This window comes from Lolium perenne, chromosome 7, assembly GCF_019359855.2.
Source record: "Lolium perenne isolate Kyuss_39 chromosome 7, Kyuss_2.0, whole genome shotgun sequence".
Classification (NCBI taxonomy): domain Eukaryota; kingdom Viridiplantae; phylum Streptophyta; class Magnoliopsida; order Poales; family Poaceae; genus Lolium; species Lolium perenne.
In genome coordinates, this window is record NC_067250.2 from 238,612,512 (window position 1) to 238,626,656 (window position 14,145).

At 50.6% G+C, this 14,145-nt stretch overlaps 2 protein-coding genes across 2 annotated transcripts; one reads left to right on the forward strand and one right to left on the reverse strand.

Annotated features, from left to right (window-relative positions):
* Nucleotides 1-2,000: 2,000 nt before the first annotated feature.
* On the reverse strand, nt 2,001-6,636 carry LOC127314039 (uncharacterized). Its single transcript, XM_051344503.2, has 3 exons — nt 5,851-6,636; nt 2,895-4,920; nt 2,001-2,686 (listed from the first exon to the last, which is right to left on the reverse strand). Exons 1-3 carry the CDS (start codon nt 6,069-6,071, stop codon nt 2,081-2,083), a joined length of 2,853 nt encoding a protein of 950 aa, XP_051200463.1. The 5' UTR covers nt 6,072-6,636; the 3' UTR covers nt 2,001-2,080.
* Nucleotides 6,637-6,828: 192 nt separating this feature from the next.
* On the forward strand, nt 6,829-8,367 carry LOC127314040 (uncharacterized). Its single transcript, XM_051344505.2, has 2 exons — nt 6,829-7,217; nt 7,355-8,367. Exons 1-2 carry the CDS (start codon nt 6,942-6,944, stop codon nt 8,156-8,158), a joined length of 1,080 nt encoding a protein of 359 aa, XP_051200465.2. The 5' UTR covers nt 6,829-6,941; the 3' UTR covers nt 8,159-8,367.
* The last annotated feature ends 5,778 nt before the right edge of the window (nt 8,368-14,145 follow it).

Consider the following 14,145-nt stretch of genomic DNA (forward strand, 5'->3'; position numbering starts at 1 on the left):
CTAGGACGTCCGAGAAAGGTGAAGAAGCCTTCTTCACGAGACCATGCGCCGAAAGTGGTGCCCGAAACACTGATGACCAACACTGAGAGTCACCTTATCTCCCACACGACACAAGGTCGAACACCCTCAAAGTTGACGATCACTCGAACCCGTCGCCCCGACATTCCGCTGCTCCGCCACGTCCTGCGCAGCCAACCATGACAACCACCTTCCGGGGCCGCTGACCCGACGTACCACCGCTTGCTCTCGAGCTGCAATGCCGCACGAACCAATAACCCGTATCCCAAGCTACTCATGGTAGGTGACCGCAGACCACGGCCATCACACCAACTCATCCGGGGCCACCGCCCCGACATAAAGTCCCACCCCCTTTGGGACGCGTCGACTGAGTCGACAATGCCGCCGCACTAGCCGCAGAACATTGCCACCCAAGCCATGACGAACCGCGACCCAACCTCATAGGGCTACCACTCGCGGTGATTCCGGAGGCCGCCGCCTTGGCGCACAAGCACAACCTCTCGGGGCCTCTGCCCCGACGTCCACCACCTCATCGACAAGCGAGACCAAGCGAGCGACCACATGCTGACTCTCCAAGGAGATACCTCCAACGAGGTAGTGGCTATCTGTCACCATTGCCCGCTTTGGCAAACCAAAGCTAGGGTTTCTCCCGGAGAGCCACAACCCCACGAGGGAGAGAAACAAAGCTCAACAACAATGCCTCCAAGAAGGTAAACGATGCCGAGGCACCATCGTTATCGGACCCAACCAAAGGCCGAGGTTGAGCTTTCTCCTAGAGCTCCTCCACGCCCTCATCGATGGGGTGAAAGTCTGGGCAGATCGTCAGCACCAAAGCATGTAGCAATCAGCAGGAACTCGCTCCGCAGACGACTGCCAAGCTCCACCATGTGATTCACCAACTGCAGCACCTCCCGCCACAACAAGAGAAACCACATCCCCATGGGCAGCAGATCGGCGTGATGCCAAATCGACCCACCATGGGTGCCTCGCTGATGAGACCACCGACCGCAACCCGGGGCCGCCGCCCCGGCGTCCTCTATGCCCACATGCTTGAAGGAGAGCCGCACCCTGCAGCCTACCAGGGCGCCACCCCCGCCGACGGAGCAGCGCAGCCAACACACTCAACCAGGGCCAGGGCACATCCGCGCGCCAACTACCTGTTGGACCAGCATGGCCCATCACCTACGTCGCAGAAGGAGAACGATGACCGCCGGAGTAGCCAGCGGCGCTCGGCGCAGAAGCCGCATATCTGGTCGTCGTCGCCGCACATGGCAGACATCCGCCTTCACCTCCGCCCAACACTCACCACCTCGACCTCCTCACCACATCCTCCGCCTCCACGACTCGCTGGCGACGTACCGCAGCGCGTCGCGCGACAACGAGGTCCGGGGCCACCGCCCCGACTTGTTGGTTCTGCTGCGCGCGGGCGTGCAAGGTCCCTGCCCCCCTTTGGGACAGAAGGCCCACCGCCACGGCGGCAGGGGCCGGCGGCATGCATTATCCTCATACTTTTAAGATTAATGTTGTATTATATGTGGTGTCGTGTGTTTCTGAATTTTCCGTCCCGTTGCAACGCACGGGCAATTTTCCTAGTTCATACCTACTCCCTCAAAATCAAATTAAGTGTCGCAACATTCTCTAGATACATGTATCTGCACACAGAAATGCCTCTAGATACGCCCGCACCTAGATAAAGCTGTGACGCTTATTTTAAAACGGAGTAGTTTATACTTAAACCATGGAGTAGCATCAGTTAGCGAGGGGTGGTGCACAACCTGTTCCTTGTGACCTTAATTCTGCCAGATTACATATGAAAAATGTTGATTTTGGTCAATTGCAACTGCCCTGCAAACTTTCGAGCAGGTATGTATATAGAGAGAGAGCACACTGGCTGCTCTGAGATTAATTTCCATCGCTCGACAGTCAGAGGAATAAAATGCTTTTTACAGAAAATATATCAATTAGTTCATTCATGACAGGACAGTCCAGTACATTACAGGTTAATGAATATAAGCAAATACACATCTAAAAATATATACTGTAGCCTGCCCTCGAAATTAATCTAGAGTAGCTTGTTGGCACCGAGAGAGCTACTAGCCTGGCTTGCTGGCGTGATTTCCAGCTCTCGCAGTTTGATCTCGGCATGGAGACTTTGCGCCTGTTCCACCAGGGAATCGAGGGTCGTTGTCGTCGTTGGCCCGGCGGCAGCGAAAACCATGCAGCTCTCAAGATCAAGCATAGTCTGTGAAGCCCTGGATAGAGACTCCATCAGGCTCTCCAGGTCAGCTCGTTTGACGATGATGCCGGGGGCGCCCCTGAGTTTCGTCAGCGCCGCTATCACCATCCTGACGGTAAGCTTCATCGTTGCCAGGCAGTCGGCCGTGAGATTGCCGCTGTTCAGCTGCACCATCTTCCTCGCCAAGCTGAAGGCCACACCTTCTCCCAACATGTCGAGATCAAGGTTTAATGTCTCACATGCTGTCACACAGAGGGATAGCAGGGCAGCATGCAAGTTGTTGTTGTACTTGTTGTTGATTGTGGTGGTGCCTCTGACACTGACTTGTGAAGCAGCATACCCACCGTCGACAACTTGCCATTCGATGTCCGCATCTGATCTGCCATACACCGGCTTTGACTCATCACCTACCGACAATATTTCTCTCAGCACCTACAACGGTGAAACAATAGTGTAGATTAGATTGCAGTACATGAATTCAACCCATGTTTGTGTATACTTTTTTGCCCCTGCAATTCTTGAGGTTTTGTGTCACATTGACTCCGGCCTTCAGTAGATAATATGCAAAGGTGTGCGCGTGGTGGTGTGTGTTTACTTCTATGTTATACTCAGTAATTGTCTCAAAAAAAACCTAGCATACCTTTGGTATCACGCAGGTCATGGTATTCTTGAGTGTGCGGAGATATTCTTCATTATCAGTGTAATGAACACATAGATGCTCCAGAATTTCCGCTGCACTTTTTCGCCATGCATCGTGGTTCCCAACTTGTGAAACTATTTTAACGAGACCAGCAACGAACTCAGATGCATCATCATTCTCCTTGGGGAGTATGGTGGCAATGCTTTTGCTGCTGAAAATCAGCACAACCAGTGCTTTGCCCGCAGCCTTTCTGATGGAGTCGTTGCTGCTGTCATCGTTGACAAAGATGCTCACGAGTATCTTAGCCAGAAACTCCCTTATTTCAGTTTTCTCCCTGCATACTTGAGTGAGGATCTTAATGGCCTTCATATGTAGCTTTTGGCCTTTACATTCTACACAAGTAACAATTCTTTCCATGGTGGTGATTGCTTCTTTGTTGTTTGAGATCTGTCGACGTAGCTGGATCCCGGTCTCTCCGTCGGCAGTTACGAGCCGAAGCATCACCTTGAGCGATTCCTCTACTACACAAGTGGACCATGCACTATGATGGGTACTGTGCACTAGATCGCAGCTGATGGGTGCCATGATCTTGCAGGTAAGATGTCTGGTGTTGCTTATGATCCTGCAGTTGTGCTCACTACCCGCGAGGCTGCAAATGATACGAAGGCCAGTAAGCACCAGACTTTTGTATCCGTCAAACGAGTGGGCATTGTAGTTGCTCTTTGTATCCTTGGGTGATGGACGCCAATTGACGTGGCTGTCCAAGTCTAATTCTGATTCTGACTCTGAATCTGATTCTGAATCTGATGGCGGAGAATGATCGTTGGTGCTGCTGCTTTGTTCCTGATCATGACTATTGTTTGTGTTTGGTGATGACGATGACGATGGCTGGAGTCCACGGTATTCTTCAAAGGTGTTGAGGAGTGTAGATATGCATTGGATCCCTCGTGGGAACTGCTCCAAACGAATCCCGACAGCAACATACTCCACTATCCTTGCAGCAGATTCCCTCATCAATTTTTCATATGATCCTCTCGAATCTAGCATATGAAGGAGTTTCTGGAGAACATGGGTGGAGGATGTAGACCCGATCATCTGCTTTATAAACCAGCATTGCCTTCTGATCTCCTTCTGCAATTTCTGGTGCTTCTTCCCCTTCCCCTCTTCCTTCTTTGGCTGCTTATGCTTCCTCTTCTTCTTCTTCTTTTTCTTCTCCTCCTTATCTTCCACCTTTTTCTTTTTCCTCTCCTCTTTCTCCTTCGTTTTCTTCTCCTCTTTCTCCTTATTATTTTTCTTCTCATCCTCGTTCTCCTTCATCATTTCCTTTTGATTAAAAAGAGCTCCGGTCCTGTGCTCTGTGTGATTTTCTTCAACAAAATTTGGATCTTTAACAACATTGTCTGAACTATGTCGGGTGAGTAGCCTGTCCAGTATCAGCATCCCGGTACGGCACCTACGAGGTGACTTGGACTCCATGAGTTGTACAGCATAAGTGACGAGGTTCCTTCCTCTGGCAGAGGATGGACTCTTCAAGCATCCCCTCTTAATCTCGCGCAAGTAGCCCAAAACTGCATGGCCACCATCTTTGAAGCCGTATGCTCGGCTCACTTGTTTAGCTATCCTCTTCTCCGAAAGCAACAAGACAGAATAATACAAGAACAGGGCGCCTTGGGCAACACATAAGACATACAAGACATTATGCGCCGGATCCATGTTCTTTTTGTCCACATCCTTGTCTCCGTAGTGGTTGTGTTGCACTAGACCTCGTATCGAAATCACAGTGGTGATGACCATCCCAGACCATAGGAGACACATCAGAGGGCCAATGTACATGTGCAACATCACTTTGTGAACCAGCGCTAGAACCGGCCTGATCACTGCAAGTACCACCACCACAGCTCGCTTTACATCTGGTGGTACCCTGTTCTCAGGGTGAGCATTATCTGTCAATATACTGTTCACCCCCTTCAAGTTCGAGTACAGACCACCAATGTACCTTATCCTTTGATTGAAAGAGACATCGATCCTGTAGTAAAATATGTTCCAAGTTAGAAATAGCTATGAATTTTCAGAATAGTGAAAGAAAAGATTCTCTTGAAACATAACTACTAAAACAAATATAATAAAAAAAGAATATAATCATTGAATTTGTGCTTTCCAATCATCTAACAATGGCATCATTTGAATTTTGCATTGTGGTTTATTGCGATAATATGTTCTTGTCGAGCCACTGTGAAACTCATTTGGTTATATTTTTTTAATCTAATCAGTTTGAAAATTCAAAATATGTGTCACCATTTTTGCTTTTCTACTCGCACCCATCATTTGAATTTTGCATTGTGGTTTATTGCGATAATATGTTCTTGTCAAGCCACTGTGAAACTCATTTGGTTATATTTTTTTAATCTAATCAGTTTGAAAATTCAAAATATGTGTCACCATTTTTGCTTTTCTACTCGCACCCTATCACCACGATCTGGCAATATGCGTAGTTTATCTCCGTTCCTGGCATTTGTTCGCAACTTACGCAGGTGCACTAAGATGATCCCATGACCACAGTGGCTAACTGGACATCAAAGGAAAGATGAGGAGGATAACTAAATGATTTGAAGAGATAAGCAAGATGTCCAGAAGCCCAGTAAAACAGTAAAAAATGCAAATAAATAAAAACATGCAGTAGGGATTCCTAATGCTTCTTGTCAGAAATGAAGAGGCCTAGGATAGTTGAGGGCACCAGGTAGGGGAGGATCAAGAGAAACATAATTTAATTAAGCAGAAAGCTAGAGGGCGAATAAAACTGGTCCTCTGATTGACCGATCACCAGAAAATGCTTTGTATGTTATGCATATGTTAATCTGATCATAGTTAAACAGTGATCTACCTAGAAACAGCTTAATTTTGATGAAAAAAGTTTCTAGAAAGGATATGCAAAAATGGTATAAGTAGTACTACTAACCAGAGTATCTGTATTAGGGTGATCACCGTGAGAAGCCAGAAATCTAGCTTGTCTACCATAGAGACAAAGCCACCGAGAAGAACCACTGTAGTCCACGTCATGACCAGGAAGCCTAACCCTCTCACTGCGAATGACAAGTAGGCCATAAACACAGCGTAGCCATTGATAACCTTCACTTCCTTCCAATCAGAGTCATATCTCTCACGACCCATTCTCTTCATACCAACTGCAACAGGGACCGATAGAGCAATCCAATATGCACATATGTATACTAGGCAGCCACTAATTAAGTGCTTAAACCACGTGTGCCCAACTGGGGCAGGCAGGCAATGAGGATGTTTTTACCTCTCTTTTGAACTTTTTCTTTATCGGTTCGTGAACTCAGCATGTGCTGGCTATCATATAGTTGTATGCATAGGCCTGAGGTTAGACTCTTGTTCTATCATATCGGCTTGATACAATGATAAAATTTATTAAATGATTTATTTCCTCTGTATGAAAAAAATATGCTTATCCATGCCTTGTTTCAATAAAATATTATGTTTATCCAAGCCAAAAGCAAGATTTAGATCTGACCAATAATTAAGAAGCGATGACGCTGTTTTGTTAATAAATTCCAAACTGATGATGTGACGCCTTCTTTTCCAAAGCGCAAAGTATAATAATAAACTGATGACCAAGCCCCAAGGTCTTCTTTTCCTGAGCACGGAGTTCAGTATATGCAAACCGAAATCTATGTTCACTCCTCTAACCCACCTTCTTAACTACAAGTATTTTCTTCCAACTGCTAGTAGTAAACATATAAACTATCATAATCATTCGGCAACAAGCAAGCACCAACATCACCGCATGGGCGGCGCTGGGTGTATGCCCCTGTCTTCCATGGAATACCCAAGATTTAGATGGGAAAAAAATTTGCATGTATTTGGCCCAGCCCAATACACAGGAAGTCAGGAACGATCTTTCACCGAACCGGCCATCGCACGCACGAGGCTCGCAGACTCGCAGCACGCACGCACGCACGCGACGCGCCTGGCCTCGACGACCTTACCTGCCCACGCCGCGTCGCCGCCCCACGACCGCCGCCGGCGATGGAGCCCGGAGCAGCAGCAGGCGACGCCCCCGCGCCCGCCGCAGCGGCGCCCCGGCCCCGCGCCCCGCCGTCGTCGCCGACCCGCGCCCCAGCCCCTCCTCCCGTGCCTCCCGTCCGCGCCGCCCCATCCCCATCCCCGCGTCCCCGAGCAGCAGGCGACGGCCCCGCGCCCGCCGCGGCGGCGCCCCAGCCCCGCGCCCCGCCGACCCGCGCCCCAGACCCTCCTCCCGTCCGCGCCGCCCCATCCCCATCCGAGCGTTCCCGAGCAGCGAAGGTACTGCCCATCTGCCCCCAATTTTATTTCTTGTTATTACTTAATTGCTTGCTTCCTAGAGAAATTATCCACTCCTACTAGCTTCATACAATCATAGATGCAAGATTTTAAATTTTTGTTTCTTGTTTTTATTGTAGAAGAAGAAGAGTGGTATTGTTGGTAGTAGCATACATACAATGTGGGAAAAGGCTGCAAAAACAAGGAAAATGAATGAATCATCCACACCGAATCAGACAACAACTGCATCTAGTGTTGAGAGCAATTTGCAAATGGTTTTATGGCAAGCACCGGAGAGTAGAGAAGAAACCTCAACACCTCATGTAGAAGTAGAAGATGATGAATCTATAGATGAAGATGATGAAATGATGCAAGCAGATTTAGAGGCACTCGAACATGATCCTGGAAAGCGGATTCCCATCTCTATGTATGATGTCAATGATCAAGATAGAGTAAGAAGAAGATTTATTGAGATGGGGCCATGTCAACCAAAGAATCATAAATTTGAGTTTACAAATAAAGGTGGAAGAGAGCGTCGCTTTTCCGCTGTTTGGTTTAAAGACTTTCCATGGATTGAGTATAGTGTGGAAAAAGAAAGAGCTTTTTGCTTTGTTTGCTATTTATTCAAGGATAAAACAAGATGTCCCGGTGGAGATGCTTTTGTGAAGAAGGGATTTAATAACTGGAACATGAAGAAGAGATTGAAGAAACATGAAGGTGAGGTTAGTAGTGCTCATGCTGAAGCTCAAGAGAAGTATGATAGGTTCAATTCACCACAAACATCAATTCGGGAGTCTATTGCTTCAAACACCACACAATACAAGGCTTTGTATAAACAGCGTTTGACATGGACACTCAAGTGTGTGAGATATCTGTTGCACCAAGGCTTGGCATTTAGAGGACATGATGAAAGTGAAGACTCACTAAACAAAGGAAATGGGTGATGACTATTTGAACTATTTGAAGAATAAGCTAAGGAACAAAATGGGTGATGACTATTTGAACTATTGTATGGTTACATTTGTTGAGAGAGATTTCTTCAGGCAAGTAAAGGATGAGGATATCATCAATCTCTTCCAAAAAGGCAAGCGCAAAGTTATAATGTAAGATGGAACATCATCACTTTATCAATAAAAAGGTACCTATGTATTCATGTCGTTATCGGCTTATAAATTGAAATATTGCTATTGTTGTCATGCTAGTGTTGTTTTATTCATATATTGATAGTATTGTGATGTTTGATTCATATACTACATTTAGAGCAAAAAAAAATTTTTGGGCGGAATACCCAGGCGCCATTTCCTGGCGCCGCCACTGCATCACCGTCAAGGAGTATGGAGAAAAATAAGATGTTGAGGAATCCCATGTTGTGCCTCCACCAGAGCCCAGAGGCTGCTGGCATAGCACGCAACCGAGATGGAGGTTAGCACGTGTCATCTAAAGAGCATCTCGCCGAAATCTTGGCCAGAATTTGAGCATCACCGCTGATAGAAGAGGTTAGCACCAATATTTAAAGATGAACACATGCACCTCCCTAAAGCCCAATGCACATTTGGATAACCCAGGAGCAGGAGTCGGGCCACCATGGATCGAGATTGGTGAGTGTGAGCCAAGGCAGAAAAAGCAGGGGATGTTACTTATATTGAGGAAAAAAGCAGAGGAAAGCTAACTAAAGAGACGAATGCAAAAATAAATAAATAAAAGAGACGAATGCTAAACTAAGGCTGGTGCCAATGCACCGCCCGCCTCCCGCCCCGCCACGTCAGCTTTTCTCTCACTCTCACCCCACTCTCACCTCACTCTCACCCCACGGTGCCAGTGCACGGGCTATAGTGCGAACTCTCGCCTCCCTCTCGCCCCACTAGCGCCTCCCTACCGCCCCCACTAGCACCGCTATCGCCTCCCTCTCGCCCCACTCTCGCCTCCAACGCGGGCTATAGGCGGGCGGTACCGTGCCCTAACGCCGGGCGCCCGTGCCACCGCCCGACGCTACCGTCCCGCCCCTCTCCCGCCTGCCTCTCGCCCCGCGCTGGGCGGTAGCGCCTCCACTCCCGCCCCCATTGGCACCAGCCTAAGGATAGGAGATGGTGGGATTGGCTGGGAGGGCATTCTGCCAGCGCATGCATATTGGAGGTTTCAGCAATGCACTGCAACAGAATGAATGATCTGCCGCTGACAGGTCAAAAAACGCGTAACCGACAGTTCTACAACACCGCCTGTCAAAATCGCCTAAGCTATGAGAGATTCCGATGCACCTAAAATTATTTTCGAACCACTGATAGAGCGCGAGAATACTTGGTAAATTTTCATGTGGTAGAATTTGGTACAATGCTAATTTGATCCGCAAAAACAAGGCAGTGGCCAATTTGGGGGGACCAAAAAAAAATCATTACCTTGTAACTACCTCTGGTGCTCAGCGAGACAGATTGCTGCGACAGATCTGCAAGTCATTTGCACGACGCCACAGTCGTTCAACGAAAATTGGCAGACATGGGAATCTGAAGCGGCGGCTAGGTTTGGCGGCCGATGGGCTTGATTGTGCCTCGATGGTGGCTGCTTCATCGCCGTCGGGACGTCTGCGCGTGGTCGCGAGCCCCGCGGGCGTGACGGAGGGCGGAAGGCCGGCGTGGATGGTGGCCAGCATTCCAGGCCTAGTGCCGGCGATGTCGGACGCGGACGCCGCCGCTGCTCAGGTGGGTTTCGGACCTTCCAGTTCAACGGCAGGGCTCTCAGTTTTTTTTTTTTTTTTTTTTTTTTTTTTTAGGGCAGGCAGGGCTCTCAGTTGAAAGTTTGCGCTTTGGGGTGCGTGGGAATATCTGGGAAGTCGGCCCAAGCGTAATTCTAAAGGGCCTACAAGACAACCCAATTAATTCTATTTTTTTTCTCCGTGGCTTTGAGGTGAAAATGGGGTAATTTTTTTTATTTGTTTACAAGTAGCTAACCGAACGTGCCGCTCGGTTGAAAATAGGTTAACTTATTTATTAGAAAATGATTCTCGGTATAAATGTCGCCATTAGAGGGAGCCGCCGCTGCCAGGTGTATGCATCCACCTTCAACATGGGTACTTTCCATTTGTCCGATTGTTAGTTTTCGATTCCCCTTTTTTCGATTTCAGTAAGAACTTTTTAGATCCAACAATAGTTCAATGCAATCGGGTTAGGGAACGTTCGATTTAGGGTAGATTACTAATTTGGTACAAGTAGTGTTCGCCAGCTGTGAATGATATGACCATGGCACAGAAGCAAGGAGGTGACGATGACATGGCATGCTGATCACCACATCGGCATGCATGTTAATGGAATGCTTGTCAATGCCATGCCATGGTGATCACCCAACGCCTAGGTTGCTGCTCCGGGGCAACAATGATGCGCTCATGGATGCCTACGACGAGATTTACACACCCAAGATTCGAGCCTTCTTCGTGCAGCTCTCCACCACTGACCTCCTAACCCTAAGTGTGTCGCCTGCCATGGAGCAGGTGCTCATCAAGAGGTACAAGCTCAAGAAGGATAGGCAGCCCGTGAAGACGTCTCTCTATCTAGGCAAGTACCGTGAGAACAATGTGCAACTGCAGTGGAGGGGTGAAAGGGCCGCGTTCATCAAAGGCTGGAGCGAGTTCGTTGGAATTGTTGGGATGGTAGTTGACGGCACGGTCGTCTTTACCCCCATGGATGGTGGCTTTACTTCAAGATGTATAGGAACAACACCTATGTGGAGATCATCTCGAGCTGCAAGAAGCACCGCCAGGGCCCTTGGGAAGATCCTCGGTATGAATGTCCCCATTAGAGGGAGTCGTCCTTGTTAGATGTCTTCTTCTGTAGCAGCTTTTGTGATGTTATGATGGTAACGTTGGCCTGGTGAGGCTATTGAACATCCCTTTTGTGCGAGGGGTTTATGCCCCAGATGTAGTTACGCTACTGATTAGGCTAAACTAAGTGTGTTAGTAGTCTGTCGCTAAAACAAAGTTGGTAAGTAGGATGTTAGATGCTTATATGATGTGTATTATGCTTGATTGCTTGTTGTGATCCCTGTGTATGCATTGTTTTTTTTTTGAAACGGAGGCAAAAGCTTTGCCTCATTCATTAATTAAGTAGAGAGTGTCCAGTTTTTAGGAGAAAACTGGGCAAAAACCTACAAGGTCAAGCTCACAGAAACAACACGCCCACACACGTCCATAACCAAACCTAACAGAGAACACAAAGCAACACTACAAACAGTGGAGCATGACACTCCCACCACACCGAAAAAGACAGGCCACGATATCGGGAGGCACTCATCAACCAACTGCAGATCCAGGGAAGGCAACAACCAAGGTGGCGAGAAAATCGCAAACCTCTCTAGCGACGACAGCTCCGGGCACCGTTGGCAATAGCCCAGACTTAGCCACCCCATCATCAATAGGAACCACCGGCATTGTAAACTGAGGAGAGGGAGAGACTGCAGCGTCATCAACTCCACACTTCTCAAAGTTAGGTGCCCGACACAACGAAGAAGCCAAATCCGAGAACTCATGCGAGCTAGGCCTCACTTCCTCGACGAAAGGAGGCGTAAGCACACCACTACACAACTCCAAGAGCTCGGGCATGATCTGCAAGACCGGAGCCGAGCTCGCCCTAGCACGAGGAGAGAAACAACCATGAAGGCCCACTCCACTCGCGCCCACTTTGCCAACATCAGGCGAAGCCACAGGATCGGCAGGCATCCGGGAGAGCCTACCCAGCGCAGCTTCCGCTCGCTCCAGAAAGCCTCCAATCGCTAACATCCAGCCATGCAAAGAGACAACAACCTCATGAAGAGGACGGGCGGCCTCCTGGAATAGCTCAGCTTGCTTCTCCAAAGAGGATTGCATGTCCTTTGGGGCCAAAGAACCAGGAGGAGCAGAAACAACTGACGCCCAGGACCGACGACGAGGCACATCGGACGGGGGCAAGACCTCAACCTGGGCCTGACGAGGAGCCTTCGCATGGCGGGGCGACGACACGATAGGGCCTTCCAACAAGCTGAGAGGATGCCAAGCATTACGGCAGTCACGAGCCCGATGACCGTCCTCAAGGCATCGAGAGCACTTAAACGGGTCACAGCAAACCGCGGCACGGTGACCAGGAGCGAGGCACCTGCAACATCTACCCCTGAGCCAAGCAGGAATAGCACGGCGAGCAAAAGGCGGGCATGGCGGAGCCGAGCGACGCTGGCCGCGTCGCGGCATCACCTCCTGCCAACCATCGCGCGTGTCCGCCACACACTCCACCTCCTTGCGAACAACCTTGTCAATAGCAGCAACATCGAAGGACTTGGTGGCCGGTGGAGTCCGGGGAACTAAAACATCTTCGCCATCCTTGTCGTCGTTGCCCGCAGCGGACACCCAAGAAGGAGGCCAGGGTGCAGCAGCAAATGGCAGTGCCCCTTCACCAGCCTCACCGTCAGCAGGCCGCACCGTCGGGGGGGGGGGGAGCGCTTCTTCAACCTCTTCCATGTTGGCAACATCACAGGCCGCAGCCGCGGGGTAGAGGCAGGCGGCACATGGGCGGGGCGGGCCTCTACACGCCCACCAGCAACCTGGACAGGGCAGACAAGGAGGCACGACAGAGTCGAAGAAGGTGGTGGCGTCCGAGGGGCAAGCTCCTCTTCGTCTTCCTCATCATCAAAACCAGCGGCATCAGCAGCGGAAGACCAAGACGGGGCTGCACGAGGCAGCAGCAACAGCTCGGTGGTCGGCGACGGGGAAGACGCCGAGGCCGCAGCTGGCACGGACGGGAGGGGTGGCGCTGGAGAGCACAGCACCCGTGCCTGCCTTTCCAGCGGCAGGGGAGGATGGAGCGTCGCCTTCGACGGCCTGGAGACGGCCGCACCCGGGATGACCAGGCCGCCATTCTCCTTGCGAAACCTTCCTGCAGGAGGTAGCCGTGACGAGCGACGAGCGAGTGCTGCAGCAAGCGCGGCGGTCGAGGCCGGGGAGGTCGCCGTTGCTGGCATGGGGAGAAAGGGCGGAAGCTCCAAGAGCGCACGCAGGGACAGGAGGCCGAGCCCCTACATGGCAGGCCTTCTTTGCTTCGCGATACTTGCTGCTACAACCCAGCTGAAGCTTCCCCTGCAATTACCTTCCTCGAAGAACAAGCTGCCGGCGGGAAAGCTCCTGACAAATGAGAGAAAGAACTCCGCCGCGGCGACGACAGCGGAGGGCTTCGAGGTTGACGGAGAGAGGACGCAGTGGTGGTTCCGGATCTGGCCGCAGAGGTGGCGGAGGTGGGCCGAGGAGAGAGATCAGCGCGGCGGCAGCGTGGGGTCACCTGCAGCGGCCATGGTCGCGGGAGCCGAACTTCCCCCTTTGTTTTCTTGTGGAAAGAAGTCCATATAACCCCCCTAACTATGGGGTTTGGGACAAAGAACCCCCTTAAGTTTAAAATGGGGCACTTAACCCCCCTAACTATACAATACCAGGCAATTGACCCCCTCAGCACTACGAGAGCGGTTTCCTGGGTGGTATTTGATGACGTCACATGCGGTAGAAACGGAGGGGAATACGGGACTCCGCCGGAGCTGGGGAAGACATCGAGAGACGGGCTGGGCAAATCGGGGGGATGGCGAGGCTCCACAGGAGTGTGGAAAATCGGGGGACGGCGGGCCTCCTCAGAGCACGGCATATCAGCAACGCCGGGCCTCCGCCCCATCGCTGTGTAAATTATCGCAAGATCCCCGTCCAGCGTCCGTCACATCCTGCTCCTCCGCGCGGACAGCCGCTGGTACGGGCCGCCGGCGCCAAACGTGTCATCCTCCTCGATAGAGAAGACGTGGTCGATACGCAGCAGCTCCCCGGAGCGCGCGCTGGTGAGCAACTCTGTCACAGCCGCAGTGTCCAAGAGCCTCTCCTTCATAAACGCCGCCAGCGGGGGAGGCCAGAGGCGACGAGGTGGTCGTCGTCCTCCATCGAAAG